Below are 19,251 nucleotides of genomic sequence, written 5' to 3'. Positions count from 1 at the left end.
AAGTACAAATACACAAGACGGTTATGTATAACAAAACGACGTATTATAATATTTCACACGACGTACTGAAATAGATGAGGACGTTATAATATATTTATCACGACGGTACACACTAACGACGTGGTTAGTTAGTTAAAACGACGCAATATATAAACCAACGACGTATTATTTTAGAATGACAAACCTCATATATACAGCAACACAGTAGCTCCAATTTCTTCCATGCCTGCAAATTGTGTAATATCTTCAGGCAGGAGGAAGGTATCGCGTTCACCACCAAACACCTCCTTATCAATTGTAAATTGCAGGAGCTTATCCTCAGGAAGGAGTGTCGTTTCCACATAACGACAAAGGCTTTTTAAAGAAGATGGCGCCTCCATATTTGAATAATCACCAACTTCAATAACCTGTTTAAAGAAATAAAAAAAATGACGTGGTAATTCAATAAAGACGACGGTTTAAGGAAAAAAACGTCGTCTGAAAAGAATTTAAACGACGGTGAAAAAAACCGTTGTAATGAATATTTTATTACGTCTTAAAAAAATTCCGCCGTCTAAGTTTTAAACAAACGACGGTTTAAAGAAAAATATCGACGTCTGAAATTTTGAAAAACAAATAAAAAAGGCAAAATTATGTGAACATACCTTGTCGTCATGCTTTTCTTCATCTTTTTTCTCCTTTTCTTCTTCCTTCTCTTCATCTCTTTTTTCTTCTTCCTTCTCTTCTTCTTGCTGATGTTCCCCATTTTTGGCATTATCATCCTCATAATGGAGGGATTTCACCTCACCTCCAGAGCAGCTAGCTTTGTCAGACATAGGATTTTTGGGGCTTTGGCTAATTCTTTGTTTAAGCATGCCTGGATCAAAATTGGGAATTAATTGGGAAAGCTGACTAAGGAAATGCTCCCTCTCAGCCTCTACCAATTGTTTTGTTCTAGCCTCCATCCTTAAGGCCTCTTCCCTTGCCTTAGCCTCCATCTTTTTAGTCTCTTCTTGAAGGAGAACTCTTAAACTCTCCTTCAAACGGTCGTCAAAGCTAACCCTCTGTGGTTTGGGTAAATTGAAATACTGCCTTGGGGAAATCCCAGCACCTACTCCTCTCAATCTGCCAGGATGCTCGGGGCCCAAAGCCATGGTCAGCACATCTTTGCTGCCATCTACTCTGACTTTGCCTTCCGAGACTTGTTTCTGCAATTCATCCTAAAACAAAGATATACAAAAAACACACGACGGTTATTTATGTACAAACGACGTATTATATAATTTCACACGACGCAAAAACATATAAACCGACGTTATTATAACTTATCACGACGGTAGTTATACCGACGTGGTTAGTTATTTAAAACGACGAAATCAATAAACCACCGACGTCTTATGCTATAATTACAGAAAACATAGTGATTCCTAATTAGACCTTTAACGACGTGTTTTAAAAATTTTCGACGTGGTAATATCATTCACACGACGCGAAATGAACCACCGACGTCTTATGCTATAATTAAAGAAAACAGAGTAGTTTTTCCTATTTAGACCTTTAACGACGTTTTTTAAAAAGTTTCGACGTGGTAATATCATTCACACGACGAAAAAAATATAACATAAGACGTAATAAGAATTATTCACAGTTTAATAAAAATTTAAAACAGAGTGAGTAGGCTTACAATTAATTTTGCTTTCTCTGCCACCTTTGGATCGGGATGTTACCATGTTTGTCCTGTCTAGCTCTCTTCCATAAGGTAGATCGATCAATTTCTACCCCAGGCATGGTTTCCTCCAATTGATCCTCCAATCCAACATATCCTTTTCGAGACAATCGATGATTGTACTCGAGTTTCTCCCTAATCTGTGCATGTTGAGAATGCACAGACTCAAAATCTTTTGAAAGCCTTGAAGCTACAAAGGCATCCCATTGTGCTTTCTCTATGAATTTATATATTTCCGGGGGTTGGCTTAATTTCTCCTTGTCATTGGTGTATGGAAGGATATAATGCCTCGTTAGTGTAGACTTGAAATCCTTCCATTTCTTGGCAGCAGAAGATAAAACAGATTTCTTGCCCCCTTGACCTACGACAAAAGCCATGTCAACTGCTTCCCATATCTGCTCCTTAATATCCTTGGGGATTTGGGACCATTTCTTGTCCACAAGTGGAACTCTAGAGCGTGCCAAGACACCAATGTACGACTGCATTTCACTATGTGCTTGGCCAATACCTTTCCCCCTTTTATTGTATTCAACAATTGGCCTCAGTTTCTGAAGCTTTCTCTTCACAACACGAGGCATTGTGCTCATACCTCGACCAGTCTTTGAATCATCAGAGATTGTTGTCTGGCTGGTTGGTTCTGTCTCAGCAGATGATGAAGCAAACTTCATCTTCTTCGAAGACTTCATCTCCTTCGAAGACTTGTCTTGAGGAGCTACCATTCCAAGCTTCTTGGAGCCAGAATCCTTAGTTTGTTGTTGAGAAACCATTTTAACAGACAAAACTGCAAGTGAAAATATTTCAGGAAAAGATTAAGAACACAAACGACGGTTATTAATAAAATACGACGTATGATATGATTTTAAACGACGCAATGAAATAATCTCAGACGTAATAAATGTTTAAAACCATTATTTATATAACGTCGTGGTATTTATGTTCACACGACGTCAATAGTAATACACCGTCGTGGTAAAACCATTATTTATATAACGTCGTGGTATTTATGTTCATACGACGTCAATAGTAATAAACCGTCGTGGTATTAACATTCACACGACGTAAAACAATAAGATATATTGTCGTCTATATTAGATAACAACCCTAGTTTCTTTTTCTTTATATTTTATCAAATAAGGGAAAAACAAAAACCATTGTTCAGAGAAATCAAACCTGCAATTAAACAAGCAAATAAAAAAAAAGACTATTATTTTAAAAACAACTTTGTCAATTTTCAGACGACGCTAGAACGACTGACGAACCGTCGTGGTCTACATATTTAACCACGTAAATAAGAACTACCGTCGTCTTATTTAGTTGAGGTAGTTGTCTTCAAAGTTGAAACTTTCCCTCTTTGTCTGTATATTTTATCAAACTTGGAAAGAAGTAAAATGATTTTGGCCAGAAAAAAAGGTAAAAAGATTTTTCAAACAAAAAACGTATGAGCATGCAAAACAGTAACCAAAATAGTGAAAATGAAAGCTTACCTTTTGCGTGCAATGAAAGCAAGAGGAAGACGATCGATCTTTAAGTTCAGAGACGACGAAGAAGACGAGAGGAAGACGATGAGATACTCTGACAGTGCTCTGACAAGGAAAAAAGACGAAAAGTTTTCTCTGGGAGATTGAAATTTTTAATCGGGTTTGGAAACAGTGCATGTGTAAGTCGAAAAGTTGATACATATAAAACCATTTCAAAAAAATAATACGGCGGTTACATATAACTACGTCGTTTTTAACTAACACGACGAAATATTTGTTCTACGACGTGGAATCCTTTCATTTAACGTCGTTACGTTTAATATAACCGACGTGGATTTGAATTTTTAAATTATGAATAGAATTTTTTTTCCCGTGACCTTTCAGTTTATTTTTCAATTACAGTGCGTTATAAATAGAGTTTTTTTTCCGGAGGAAATTTAAAATGAAGGAAATTAATATTCTGGAATATGTAAAGTTTCTTTTTTGGATGACAGATTTAAATAAAATAAGAATATAAAAACAACGACTGTTTTTGTTTACTGTCGTCGTTTTTCGTCGTCTTAAGTAAGACTAAGACGACGTAATATATTTGTTGAGCGACGTTGATTTTTTTTTAAACGTCGTTAGGTATAATATAACCGTCGTTGAAAATTGTCTCTCTGATTGCAAATTTGCAAAGACGTTAGGTATAATATTTGTAGATACACAAACGCACACACATCATCAACTTCCAAAAAAATTGTCTCTCTGATTGCAAATCTGTGTCATCTGTTAAGATTATGATGTGGAACAGAGTTCCATCTCTTAAGATTTCGTAACCCTTGGGTTCTCAGAAAAATCTGATTATGTCGGCGGTTTTCTATATAAACCGTCGTGGTTATTTCAATTCTTGTCATTAAGTAGATCTACCGACGTAGGATAAGAAAATCAAAGAAAAAAAATTGTTAACAAAAATTCTAATTAAGACGACGGTTTAAATTAAATGTACGACGTATAAAATTAATAAATTCGACGTTAAATTTTATAGAACAATTTAAAGATAACGTCGTAGAACTATATGATAATGACGTCGATATATTTATATTTTCCGTCGTTGTAAATTATTTTAATACGGCGATATTTTTTATTTTTAAGCCGTGGATTTGTTTGTAATTATACGGCGTCTTATACGAAAACTTCGTCGTTTTATTTTATGAGTAAAAACGGCGGTTTTTATTGAAATCGTCGTCTTTAATTTCTACGTCGGTCGCTTCATAACTTCTGCCGTTCTTTGTTGGCTTTGAATTTACACTGCGGAAATCTGTTTCAAATAGACGTCGGTTGTTTAATTAGGTACGTCGTTGTTTTTGAACAGCCATTTGAATCTCCATTTTTTAGTTGTCTAAGGTGGTATTACACGACGGGGTTTTTAGAACCGTCGTCTTTTTAGAAACCACGGCGGTTTTCACTTAGACCGTCGTTGTTTTCTGGTCGTGTTTTTCACTTTTTGTAGTAGTGTTAGTATAAGGAGTTATCATTTAGCAAACCCCAAAGGGGTAGAGAACAATACAAATAAAGCCGAGCAAAAGCACGGGCCAGAAAAAGTGATAATAGGGTTTAGGTTTGCATTTGTAGGGTCTTCAAAGTATACCAATTTGAAATGAACCCCAAAATTGGGGGGATTAATGTAGTTGATCCTAAATAATTAGGACAGTTTTTTATTAGTTGACTTTAATTTGCAGGAGGACTTGGATTAATAATCTTCCTCCATCTGGTGCTAGAAAAAGTACAAGTGGTGGGCTGGCGATTTCAATCAGTGCTTGCGAAGATGATAAAATGGCAGCAGATACTACTGTAAGGGATTTTGCTTCAACCATTTGTTTCTAGTATTAATATACGTGCAACTCTGTATGTGGCAATATGAAAAAAATAAAATAAAATAAAAATATTGTAGTATGATTTGATAAAATTGGGAAATTTTGTAGCAGTTTAAAATTGCTAAATCAGCGTGTTACTTGGTGTTACTATCCCGTCACACTTTATATTTTCGAATATTTGATCATTACTCATTGCTAATAAGTGTGTGTGTGTGTGTGTGTGTTTTTTTTTTTTTTAATCATGAAGCAACTTCTTATTAATTATTTTATGTTTTAATCGTAAATGCAGGTTTTTTCTAAAAAAAAATTTGAATGGTGCTATGACATACATTCTCACTGAAACTGTTAAGGAAAACCCTCAAATAACATATGGGGGTTTGCTTGACACCATGGCCAATCACATTGAAAATATTAACAGCGAAAGATGGATCAAGTCAAGGATCATAAGGAAAGTACTTCGACACAAAACCTTACAGGTTTGATTTTGTTCCCATGATCCATGTCAAACAAAATCTTTAACTTTTCTTCCGTATCTGTTTGTACCAAATGTGAGTTTAATCCCGTCTTCCTTAATATCATTTGTATAAAAGAAAAATTAGAGACATAAAATAGTTATTGATTACAACACATATTAACATAAAAATTAGGCAAAAAGTTTCATTTAGTCGATATAATTTACTAGTTTTATCATTTTGGTCCCTAAATTCGTGTAATTTAAGGACATATCATGTTACAAATTCTATCAAATTTATTTCTATTATGTTTTGAGCATGAGATTTGAAAAAATTTGTAATGGAACTAGAATGATTTTTGACATAATTTTAAATTTGTCCTTAAATTCAAGAGATTTAAAACTTTACAGATAAAATTGATAAAACCGAAACCACGAAGACTAAAATGATAAAATCGCCAAACGACTGAAATCTGAATTGATTATGGGTATGTGTCAAGGTAACATTGGTTCAGTTCACATCAAATCTAAATTTACCTTCATTAATTCATTGGACAAGTTTTGATTACAAGATTAATCTCATGATCATCAATAGATCAAAACTCGACCCCCGACTCACTTATAGACACTCAACCCATATTAAGTTCTTCACCCTAAACCCTAAATTCTAAAATTGTATTCCGAGCCAAGAGTGAAAAAATTGTTAGATTGGGGTTTCTTCATCTCTTCCAATGGTACAAACTCATCTGAGTAAGCGTTTCTTAATTTTCATAGCGGAAGGGTAAAAGAAGTTTGGCATATATTTTTCACATTGTCTCATTATTTCTGTAACTCTACAGAGACGTTTACGTTGTGCCTAATTTATATGCAGGAACCGATGCTGTCATCTTCTACAAAGTTTGAGGTTAACGACGCGAAATTTATCTTGTAATGAAGATCTATCATTGCAACCACTGTTAACTAATTTGCAAACGCATCAATTGTTTCTTAATATGTTTTTCTATATAAATTACATAGCTAGTTTGACTAAGGTGGAAATAATCTCATGTACAGTTAGTTACAAATTGATAACGGCTGCACAATCGTGTAATTACGAGGGAACCAAATTGATCCAAGACAATTTGCTTTTGCTTTTGTAATTAAAATAATAACGATTCTGGTTTTATGCTTCAAATTCATTGTAGTACATAGTGACATCCTCCAATGGCTTAAATGTTAAAATAGTTCATGTGTTTTATGTATTTGGCTAATTTACTCCTCGTGTTTTCAATTTGGTTGATTTACTTCTTGTGTTTTACTCCATTGGTCAATATTGTTCATTCCGTTAAATTGCTGTTTAAAAATTTCATAAATGTTATTTAAACTAATTAAAAATATCTAATTATGCCATGATGGTTTGGTGTGGTGTCAGCTGCTGGAGAGAAGGAGAGGGTTTAGAGGTTGGGTTTCCAAATTATTTTTATTTATTTAAAAATTTCTTATTTTGTTCTTAAAAATAAGCACAAGGCAGTGCAACAGTGGGCTAGCGGGTAAGCTTAATAAGATAAAGGATAAGCATGATTGCAAGAGCCAACAATCCATTTGTTTCTGTTCATCCTTCTTTTCATGGCTCTCAGGACCCTTTTGCTCTTGCTAATGCTTTCATCCACCTCATGGATTGTATTATGGGCATGTAGAAGAAATTGGCGGCGAGATGCAAATCGTATAAGTTTTTAATTANGAGGGTTAGAATCGGTGGTGATCAATCGAAGAATTTGAGGCTTGCAGACCTTTATTTTGTTTATCATTAAAGTGAACTTTTAATTTCTTTATTTATTTAAAAAAATTACACTTTTTTTAATTAATTTTTAAAACTTTAATAAACTTTTTTATTAATAATTTAATGGAATGGACAACATTAACTTACGGAGTAAAACACAAGGACTAAATCAGCCAAATTAAAAACATGAGGACTAAATTGGCCAAATGGTTAAAACACAGGGACTATTTCAACATTTAAGTATTTAAGTTAAGGATTGGTTACATACTTCTAATTTCGGACATTAAATTGCATCTAAGAGACTACCAACACATTTAATGAATGCAATCCAACGCCAAAGATTAGAAGTATGTAACCAAACCTTAACATAAAATACGTATTAGAGATTCTCCCTTAGTGTATATATATAAGGTTAACGACAATTTAGTACGCTTTGGTTACACTCTTAAGACATGTTAGTCCATATCTTCTTAATTTTTACAATAAAGTACCCTATATTTGTAAATTTTTTGCAATGTGACTCTGCTGTTAGGTTAACTGTTAGAAATCTGTTAAGTGACATATATGGGATCCACTTTGTTTTATTTTTTATTTTTTATAATGGAATAAAATATGAATATTGTTTTCTTCAAATTCAATTATATAAGGAATATGATTATTAATTTTTTTTAAACAAAGAAAAATCAATTTCCTTTCTCGTCCCTCTGAACCTCACTCTCCCCAGATTAAACCCGTCAGCACTTTTTGTTGATTTTTGCGAGGCATTGCAAACATGTTGAGTTGAATATTTTTTTTTTTGGTCATAAATGTTTGAGTTGAAATTAGTCATACGTTGAAAAACTAGAGTTCCTTGGGGTCTTTAGAGCATTTTCAGCAATTTGCCCCTTGCCATGGCAAGGGGAGCCCTAGGGCAGCTACTATTCACATGAATAGTGCCCAGCAAAGGGTGTTTCCAGCAATTGCCCTTTGCCATGGCAAATACTATTCATCTTTTTGTTTTTTTTCACAACTTTGTTTACTTAAACAATTAATTTGGATAATATTTTCGGATAAGATTTTTGGGTTCCTACGTGTCAATACTATTCATATCGGATAAGATTTTCGGTTTCAAATTTCCGATAAATTTCAAATTTTAAATTTAAGATACATTTTAAAATTCAAATTTCAGATAAATTTAAAATATCAAATTTCAGATACATTTCGAAATTCAAATTTCAGATAAATTTCATTTCAAATTCATATTTCAGATAAGATTTTCACCCTCTAAGATTGCGCCACGTGTCATATCTATATGCCTAAATTTTTCTATAAAACCAAAGGCTCAACTCATACCTCCCACACCAGATCTTTTCTACATTTCCATTTCTCAGATTTTAGATTTCATTCTCTATTCTCAATGGCAGACATGCAAGAGGTTTTGGAAAGGCAAGAGAGAGACACTAGAGAAAGAATGCGTAGACGAGCTGCAAGCAAAAAGGCGCAGAGAAAACTAGATGAGCAACTTGGCATAGTAGTTGCTTTGTTGGAGGAAGAAAACCAGAGCCGCTGTGGTTCATGAGAAGTCTGTGGCCCGAATGTGGACAGACATAGACATTCTTGGGGTAAGAATCTTTTGGAAGAATATTTTATCCCACATTCTCTGTACTCTGATGTTCATTTTCGAGTGAGATATAGAATGCAACCCCATTTGTTCAATAAAGTCATGCATGATATTTGCAATTATGATGAATACTTTGTTCAAAAGAAAAATTGTGCTGGAAATTTGGGACTTCTTCCCGAGAAAAAGTTCACAGCTGTGATACAGATGTTGGCGTATGGGTCATCTGCTGATCAGGTGGATGAGGTTGCCCGGATGGGGACGTCCACTATTTTGGAGAGTTTGGTGCGATTTTGTGATGCAGTCGAAACTCTGTACACCAGGGACTACCTGCGCAGACCTATGCCCAGGGACCTACAACTGCTTCTACAAAAAGCTGAGTCTCGTGAATTTCTTGGAATGATTGGTAGCATTGACTGCATGCACTGGTAATAGAAAAATTGTCCAACTGCTTGGCAAGGGGATTACGGAAATAGGAAAGGGCAGAAAAGTATCATCCTTGAAGCAGTTGCTGGTTTTGATACATGGGTTTGGCACGCCTTCTTTGGAGTTGCTGGATCTCAAAACGATTTGAACCTCCTGGGTCAATCCCCAGTGTGCAATGATGTTTTGAGAAGTGAAGCCCAAATATCACATATGAAATCAACAATACCGTCTACTAGAACGGGTATTATCTAGCTGATGGCATCTACCCGAGGTGGACAACATTTGTGAAATCAATTCCACATCCTTGATCCCATAAGGAAATTTTTTTTGCTGCCTATCAAAAGGGTACAGAAAAGATGTGGAGAGGTGCTTTGGTATCCTTCCAGCCCGGTGGGCTATTATCAGGGGCACGACACGTCTATTTGACGAGGAGGTGCTTAGGAGTATAATGATGACTTGTATCATCCTCCACAACATGATTGTGGACGATGAGTATGATTACGATGTTGATGAAGTGTATGAACCAGATCCCATGGACACGGCCTTAACACGAATTTATGAAAAACTCATGGGGCCAATTGGAGAACCAGTGCAGCATGAACCATTGGTTAGAGACGATAGTTTCATGCCCCCGTATGATTGATCGCTACACGGAGATGCAATCGTCATATATTCATGAACGCCGTCAAGTTGACTTGATGGAGCATTTATGGGCAATGAAAGGCAATGAAGGTGAATGAAGTGAAGTGAAGATGTTTTTTTTAATTTATTAGGTTTGTGTTGTATTTTTAGTTATGCTTTGTTTTTTTCTTATGCTTTAGTTGTGGTTTGTTTATTTTTTATGCGTTGGTTGTGGTTTGCTTTTTATGTATGGAATGTTTTGAATAAAAAGGAAATTTGTTGAATATTTTATTTATTCACTAAAAGAAAATCAATACAGTTAATAAAATAAAATACATGAATTGCCACTAATTTTTTAAACAGAACAAAAAATACAATGAAATGAAAGGCAAGCAAACTATTTTAATGGTTTTCATCATTTAACCAATCCGTGTTGCTAGGTCCATCGTCATGAAAAAGTCTTCGTCTTATAATATCCCTTCGTTCTAGCTTCCAAAATTGTTTTGTTTCAGGGGACATATGGCTTGTATCCATGGCCATGGTTTCCCGATATTTTTTTAAAATGTTTTGTTGGTGTACATACTCCCTTTCATTGCGTACATACTCTCTTTCTTTTGCATATTCTAGTTAAATTGCCCTATCGTGCTCTTGTTGTTTCATGTCCATTTCAATTCTCATGGCTTGGTGCTTTGAAATTTCCTCCAAAAATTTAGATGCATTCTTGCTAGAATTACTCACTCTCTTCGCCTTCGCTGCCTTCCTCCCAATTGGCCTTGGCTCCTTTTTGATGGGTGAGTCTTGACTCATCGGGGAATCTTTAGGTGAATCCGATGCCGGTGTCTCATGGAGTGGCTTCTCATTCAACACTTAATCCAATATCATCTCTACAAAAAATCACTTAATCCAATATCATTTGACCACTCAATTGAGTTATTGAAATTTCAATACTTTCTTGAAGTACCATGTTCATTGATTTTGTAGAACACAATTGGATGTAGAAACGGTTTCCGATTTGTACCTAATTTTTTGCAAGGATGATATATGAATGTAGACTTAAAAAATAGATGGTTTGGATTGTTGAAAAAAAAATTTGTAGGGGACCCTAATGGGTGTCCTTATTTGAGGGAACCCTCAATAGAAGATGACTGTATATATATCCGGAAGTCTGCACCGTGCGCCATTGTAAACATGGAGAAAAATAGGGAGGGGTAGTAGAAAATACATGGTGTTGGCATGGGAATAACGTCTGGACGTCTGCATAGGAGATAAAAATATATATATATACATACACAGAGAGCTTCAATTGAAGGATCCCTCAAATAAGCTTATTTAAGGAACACCCTTGTAGAACCCACTCCATATTGTATTTCACTAATCCAAACCGTCTATTTTGTAGATATTCATTCAAAGATCATCTCTACAAAAAATCACTTGAATCCGATATCATTTGACTACTCAATTGTATTATTGCAATTTTAGTACTTTCTTGAAGCACTGTGTTCATTGATTTTGTATGATACAATTAGATGTCGAAATAGTTTCCCATTTGTCAAATTTTTTGCAAGGATGGTCTATGAATTTAGAATTTAAAAAATTGATGGTTTGGATCGTTGGTAGGAGATCGTAAAGAGTGTCCCTCAATAGGAGGGGATTGAATACACACACACACACACACACACACACACACACACACACAAAGAGCTTCCATTGAGGGATGCCTCAAATAACTTATTTGAGGAACATCCTTGTAGGACCCACTTTACATTGTATTTCACTAATCCAAACCACCTATTCTGTAGATATTCATTCAAAGATCATCTATACAAAAAATCACTTTTATCTGATATCATTTGACCACTCAATTGAGTTATTGAAATTTTAGTACTTCCTTGAAGCACCATGTTCATTGATTTTGTAGGACACAATTGGATGTCGAAACATTTTCTAATTTGTTTAATTTTTTGCAAGGATGATCTGTGAATGTAGACTTAAAAAATAGATGGTTTGGATCTGTAGACAAAGAAATTTTGGTGCAATAAATTCCATTGACTAGAAAATAATTAGGGTTCGGTGGATTAAATCGTGGGCCCCGTAATTCGCCCATGTGGAGTGTGACTCATCAAAATCGGATTAGTTGTCAAAAATGACAAATGGCGACATCCGACGGAGTGCATCAAACGGTTCAAGATGAAGACAAAATTAAAGGAAAGAATCTTCTGTGATTGACTTTGATTTAAATTAAATATTAATCAGGTTAATCAATTAAAGATAATCTGGTTAAATTGCCAAATTATGGGAATTGATTTAAATCAAATCAAAATCCCACAAATCAAGGTTTTAAGTAGGAATGTTATTTAGGTCAAGCATCCGACAAAAGCCTATAAATAGGAGGCCTCAAGACGAAAGAAGGGGTCAGAGAGAAAAACCTAGCACTCAGAAGAAACAGAAAACTCTCTGCATTCTTCACCCTACTTTGGAAGAGCCACCAAGCACAACAAATACGTGCCGGTTCCTTCACCATAGAAAAATCCCAAACACCAAACAAGCTTCATGCTACCCGTTTGATCAAGATCAAGTCTCTATGACCCTTGTATCAAACACAAATTTTCTTTAAACACTTTGGAGATCGAATTAGAGGATTCAATACAGAGATTGTAACCCTAAATTTCATAAATACAATATTATTTTGTACACGTGTTCTTGTCTCATTTGTCGCAGGAAATTCGTGTTTACAAATTTGGCACGCCCAGTGGGACCATCTCTACCTCTCATCTCTTTCTCCAGTTCCAAAATCAATCAACACACCAAAAATGATGGCTTCCAAGAAGATTCAATCCGTTCCCGCGACGAGAGGCCAAAGCGTGAGCGCCTCCTTCTCAAGCGGAGATTCTGCTGGGGTCGTCACCCGGAGCAAGGCCAAGGCGATATCCGTAACTCAACATGTTACTTCCATACCGACTCAGGCCAAGGCGAAAGATGTTCACCGAAGGCGCGAACCGGTTATCAATTTGGCCTCATTGGGGCAAAAGAAGAATACCTCTCGGGCGGATGAGAGAAACTCTCGGAGTGAAGGGAGGAGTTTTTCGGGTTCGAAGAATTTGAGAGAACGCTCACTCTCGCCTGTTTCAGACGCTGACTCGAGCACAGGCTCATACCATGGATCCCCGCCTGACGATCAACAGAAGAAGCTTACCTCGGCATCCGTAGGTGAGTCTTATTCTATGGCTATGCAGGTCATGGTGACGGGAGCTATGTCTATTGAAGAACAGCTGGCCCATATGAGCGAAGCGGTCACCAAACTGACTAAGATGGTCGAGGAGAAGGATGCGCAGATTGCTTCTCTCATCAACAACAAGTGGGAAGGGCATCAGGATAAGGAGCCTGGTCAAGACGCACACAAGAAAGGACCACATCATGAGGCTGAATCCAGCGAGAAAAGATTGGGTCATGAAACAGAGTCGGGTGAGAAGCCGCACGGAAAAGGTGACGCCGCCTCGGTGGGTTCTTTGTCAGTCCAACAACTTCAGGACATGATCGCAAACACCATCAGGGTTCAATACGAGCACCTTCCCGAGACACGCTCATGTATTCTAAGCCATACACCAGGAGGATAGACAACTTGCGGATGCCAACAGGATATCAACCTCCCAAATTCCAACAGTTCGATGGAAAGGGCAACCCAAAACAACATGTTGCACACTTCGTCGAAACATGCAATAATGCCGGGACAGAGGGCGACCACCTGGTGAAACAATTTGTTCGTTCCTTGAAAGGAAATGCATTTGATTGGTATATAGACTTGGAGTCCGATTCCCTTGACAGTTGGGATCAGATGGAGCGAGAATTCTTGAACAGATTCTATAGCACTCGTCGCACTGTGAGTATGATGGAACTCACAAATACCAAGCAATGGAAAGATGAACCTGTCGTCGATTACATCAATCGATGGCGCTCGTTAAGCCTGGATTGCAAAGATAGGCTTTTGGAGTTATCGGCCGTTGAGATGTGCATTCAAGGAATGCATTGGGGGTTACTTTACATTCTACAAGGAATTAAACCCCGCACGTTTGAGGAGCTAGCCACTCGTGCCCATGATATGGAGTTGAGTATAGCTAGTCACGGAGGAAAGCATGAGCCCGTTATGGAGTAAAGAAAGGAGAAAGTCTTTGGACAAAAGACAGATAAACCTGTCAAGAAGCCTACCAAGGAAGCAATGACAATAAACACCGTCCCCGTCAAAATCTCCACCCGAGACAAGAAGAAAGAAGTCAGAAGGATGGAGCCATCTCGAGAAGTGGATAGACGTCGACGCACTTTGAAGGAGTTAGAGGAAAAAACGTACCCCTTTCCTGACTCCAATGTCGCAGGTATGCTTGAGGACTTGCTCGAAAAGAAGGTGATCGAATTGCCGGAATGTAAGCGGCCTGAAGAGATGAACCGAGTCAACGACCCTAAGTTTTGCAAATACCACCGAATTGTCAGCCATCCGGTAGAGAAGTGCTTCGTGTTGAAGGAGCTAATTATGAACTTGGCTAGGCAAGGAAGGATTGAGTTGGATGTTGACGAAATCGCAGATGCGAACGTTGCCACAATTGTGTTTGGATCCTTCGATCCGATGCCGCTGCCCGCATTATCAAAAAGATTGGAATTCCAATCAACAAGGGGCATACACCAGGTGACTGATCCTTGCACGGAAGAAGTGGCAGGGCAAACCGAACAATCAAGGTGGTGATGGCTTCATTGGTGATTCATCTTTCGATGACAATGAAGGATGGACGCTCGTTACCCGGCGGAAACCTCGTACGAAGCGCATTCCTCAACGACAAAATACTCAATCAAAGAGGGAGCGGCGAAAAAGGAGTTCGCACAAACGCTCTAAAACCAAAACCAGAATAATGGTGAAGAGAGATTCTGGCGGAGAAAGTGGACCACTAATCCAAGAGCCACGAATTCCAATTACGCTAGAAGAATCCTTTCCCAAAATGTTCTTCGTAAGAGGACCAACGGAGACTGTGTATATGACAACTTGCTATCAAGTAGATGACGAATATGTCTTGGAAGGAAGATCGAAAACTCATGAAGAGCAAAAGGTCCTGACACAGGTAGAAGATTCACCATCGCACTTCAATGCTGAGGAAGTGGTGGAACTTCCTGAAGCAATCACCACCTTGATTGTCTTTCTCGCTTGTCTTCCTTGCTAGGAGAGCTCAATCCAGATGTCACAGGAGAAAGGACACATGGCCTTAGCTAAACCCAAAAGAAGTTGAAGGAGCAGGGTTACACAATCGGCTCAGCTAGAACAGGCCTAGGTTTTACTCCTGTCCCACCTGTTAAGATTTCTGCCAGAAGAAAAGAAAGGAAAGCAGAAGCTCAACACATTAGTGTTGAAGTGGTTGAGGAGGAAGAAGAACCAAAGGCTATTAAGAGAGCCTCAGTGTTCGACCGTTTAGCCAAGCCTACTCAGCAGACCTCAGTTTTTGGCCGCATCAAATAATCGACGTCACGACCTTCTGTGTTCAAGAGGATATCTAGACATCAGAATCAAAGGGGAATTCAATCAGCTCCGCACAGATCAGCACTAGAAAGACTCGGAGTTCCAAGCCAACCGTCTGAAGAGAAAAGCCAGCAAGAGTTGGAAAGTGGAGTTCTTGTTGATTCAACGGAAGATAATGAAATCTGGAGCCTGATCCCGTCACGTATGAAACGTCTCTCAACACTAGACGTTACTTCAGGTGACCAACTCAAAGTGAAACGACGAACAATCATACAAACTCGGAAAGCTTTAAATCAACAAAATGAAGGTGATGATGAAGAAGTAGAGATTCTAGCCGTTCATCATGTTACGATTAAAGAGCTCGATGAAGAGGAACCTTTCGAGGATGAGGTTCATGACGCTCCTGCTGCATTAGAAGATGGGGGCCAAGCGACTGTTGATGAATTAAAAGAGCTCAACTTGGGCACAAATGAAGACCCAAGACCTATCTTCGTTAGTGCACTTTTGAATCCTAGCGAAGAGGAATCATATCATCAGCTGTTGCTTGAGTATAAAGATGTCTTTACTTGGACGTATAAAGAGATGCCAGGCCTCCATCTGAAAGTGGCGGTTCACCACCTTGCAGTCAAACCTGGAACGCGTCCAATCAAACAAACTCAACGTCGCTTCCGTCCGGAGCTCTTAAGTCAAATCGAAGCCGAAGTTGACAAGTTGATCGCCGCCGGATTTATTAGGGAGGTGAAATACCCAACGTGGATAGCGAACATTGTTCCGGTGAAGAAGAAAATCATTGGACAAATTCGTATTTGTGTTGACTTTCGAGACTTAAACGAGGCTTGCCCGAAGGATGACTTTCCATTGCCCATAATTGAGCTCATGGTCGATGCAACCATAGGTCATGAAGTCTTATCTTTCATGGATGGTTCATCTGGATACAATCAAATAAGAATGTCGCCAGAGGACGAAGAACTCACAGCCTTCCGCACTCCAAAAGGGATTTACTGTTACAAGGTGATGCCATTTGGCCTCAAGAATGCAGGTGCGACCTATCAACGTGCAATGCAAAAGATCTTTGGTGACATGCTTCACAAGAATGTCGAGTGCTACGTTGATGACTTGGTGATCAAGTCAAAAAGAAGAGAAGATCACTTGTAAGATTTGAGAACGGTGTTTAATAGATTGCGGAAGTACCAACTCAAGATGAACCCTTTGAAGTGTGCTTTCGGCGTCACGTCAGGTAAATTCCTTGGTTTCATCGTTAAACATCGAGGCATCAAAGTAGATCATACTAAGATTAAAGCCATCCGAGATATGCCCGAGCCAAGAAATTTACATGAGTTGAAAAGTTTACAAGGACGCCTTGCGTTTATTCGGCGATTCATCTCAAACTTAGCAGGGCGGTGTCAACCATTCAGTCGCCTTATGAAAAAGGATGTTCCATTTGTTTGGGATGAGGCTTGTGACAATGCCTTTGAAAGCATAAAGAAGTACCTATCGAGTTCACCACTGTTAGGAGCTCCTATTCCAGGCAAACAACTCAAATTGTATATTGCGGCTCAAGAAAGGTCAATTGGAGCCCTTTTAGCGCAAGAGAATGAGTTACACAAAGAGCAAGCACTCTATTATCTAAGTCGAACGCTTACTGGTCCCGAACTAAATTACACGCCTATAGAAAAGACGTGTCTTGCACTTGTTTTTGCTATCCAAAAGTTAAGGCACTACATGCAAGCATTCACGGTCCATCTAATTGCACGAGCTAACCCAGTGAGGTACGTTATGTCAAAACCAGTCTTGACAGGGGGTTTGGCCAAGTGGGCGTTACTTCTCAATCAGTATGAAATCATCTACACTCCAGCAAAGGCGGTTAAGGGGCAAGCTGTTGCAGACTTCCTAGCCGATCATCCAATTCCAGCAGACTGGGAAATTTCAGATGACCTACCCGACGAACAAGTCTTCTTCGCTGATGTTTCTCCTGCTTGGATGATGTTCTTTGATGGATCGGCTCGTAAAGGCGGGGCGGGGGCTGGCGTAGTCTTCGTATCACCCGAGAGGCACGTGTTGCCCTATTCATTCTCCTTAAGTGAACTTTGCTCGAACAACGTTGCAGAATACCAAGCTTTGATCATGGGCTTACAAATGGCCGTGGAGATGAAGATATCGAGCTTAGAAGTATATGGTGACTCCATGTTAGTGATCAACCAACTGCTGACTCACTACGAAGTTAGAAAGGATGATCTAATTCCATACCACCAATTAGCCACACAGTTACTAGAAAGCTTTGACTTCGTGACGCCGGAGCATGTGCCAAGAAAAGATAACCAAATGGCAGATGCATTAGCCAACCTTGCCGCTACATTGGCATTGACAAAAGAAAAAGCAATAAATCTTCCAGTTTGCCAACGTTGGGTCGTTCCATTAACGCTTAGGACATCGCAAGAAGGAGTCAACGTTATCTCGGTACTGTCCATTGACGTTGACGACTGGAGACAACCTTTAATTGATTATCTTGAGCATGGAAAACTGCCAGATGATTCAAGACATCGATCAGAGGTACGACGTCGGGCACCTCGATTCATTTATTACAAAGAAATTCTCTACCGTCGTTCATTTGAAGGCGTATTTCTAAGATGCTTGGACGAAGAAGATGCATTCAAAGCAATGGAAGAGGCTCACTCAGGAATTTGTGGAGCACATCAATCAGGGCCAAAGCTACATTTCCAAATAAAAAGGATGGGCTACTATTGGCTGACTATGGTCAAGGATTGCATGGATTATGTGAAGAAATGCCAAGCATGTCAATTCCATGCCAACTTTATCCACCAACCGCCGGAGCCGCTACATCCTACAATTACTTCTTGGCCATTTGATGCGTGGGGTCTTGACGTGGTGGGACCAATAGCACCTAAATCTTCCGACGGTCATTCTTACATCCTTGCAGCCACAGACTACTTCTCAAAATGGGCGGAAGCTGTGCCTCTAAAGGAAGTGAAGAAAGAAAATGTGGTGAGCTTTATCAAGGTAAACATCATTAATCGGTATGGTGTGCCACGCTACATCATCACAGATAATGGTAAGCCATTCTCGAATCGGTTGATGGATAAATTGTGTGAAGACTTTGGTTTCAAACAACGCAACTCTTCAATGTACAATGCACCAGCCAACGGTCTTGCGGAAGCGTTCAACAAAACTCTTTGCAGCCTGTTGAAGAAAGTTGTTGGAAGAACCAAGAAAGATTGGCATGAAAGGATAAATGAAGCTTGTGGGCTTATAGGACGACATACCGGACGCCTACTCAGGCTACACCATACTCACTCGTATATGGCGTGGAAGCAGTCTTGCCTCTAGAAAGTCAACTTCCATCATTGAGGATGGCCATACAAGAGGGATTGACTGATGACTTCCATGAGTTAGAAGCACTACGAAGAGTTAGAAGCACTAGACGAAAAGAGACTCGAAGCGCAACAACGCTTAGAGTGTTATCAAGCCCGGCTTTCGAATGCTTTTAACAAGAAAGTACGCCCCAGATCTTTTCAGGTGGGAGATCTCGTCCTCGCATTACGTAGACCTATCATCACAACACACAAGACCGGAAGCAAGTTTACTTCGAAATGGGATGGGCCCTACGTAGTACAAGAAGTATACACAAGTGGCGCTTACAAGATTATAGCGGAGGATGGTTTAAGAATTGGCCCTATCAACGGAAAATTCTTGAAACGATACTATGCATGAAGTGACACCAGCTCCTGGCCCGCATGAGCCTAAACTGCATACGGCACCCAAAAAAAAAAAAAAAGGCTCGTTAGATTGAAAACCCGAAAGGGCAGTCTAAGCAAAAAAAAAATTAGAGCGCAAGAAAGTCCGTTG

General features: G+C 38.7%; 1 protein-coding gene across 1 annotated transcript in view; it reads left to right on the top strand.

Moving 5' to 3' along the window:
• Positions 1-345, top strand: part of LOC117638364 (ABC transporter B family member 4-like) — a 6,600-nt gene extending 6,255 nt beyond the window's left edge. The window contains exon 7 of the mRNA XM_034373496.1: positions 309-345. Coding sequence (XP_034229387.1) covers positions 309-345 — 37 coding nt within the window. The remainder of the gene's footprint in view (positions 1-308) is intronic.
• Positions 346-19,251: the final 18,906 nt, after the last annotated feature.

The sequence above is a fragment of the Prunus dulcis genome, chromosome 8 (assembly GCF_902201215.1).
Source record: "Prunus dulcis chromosome 8, ALMONDv2, whole genome shotgun sequence".
NCBI classification, from domain to species: domain Eukaryota; kingdom Viridiplantae; phylum Streptophyta; class Magnoliopsida; order Rosales; family Rosaceae; genus Prunus; species Prunus dulcis.
The sequence above is the reverse complement of the archived record's forward strand: the minus strand, read 5'-3'. Positions and strand labels throughout refer to the sequence as shown.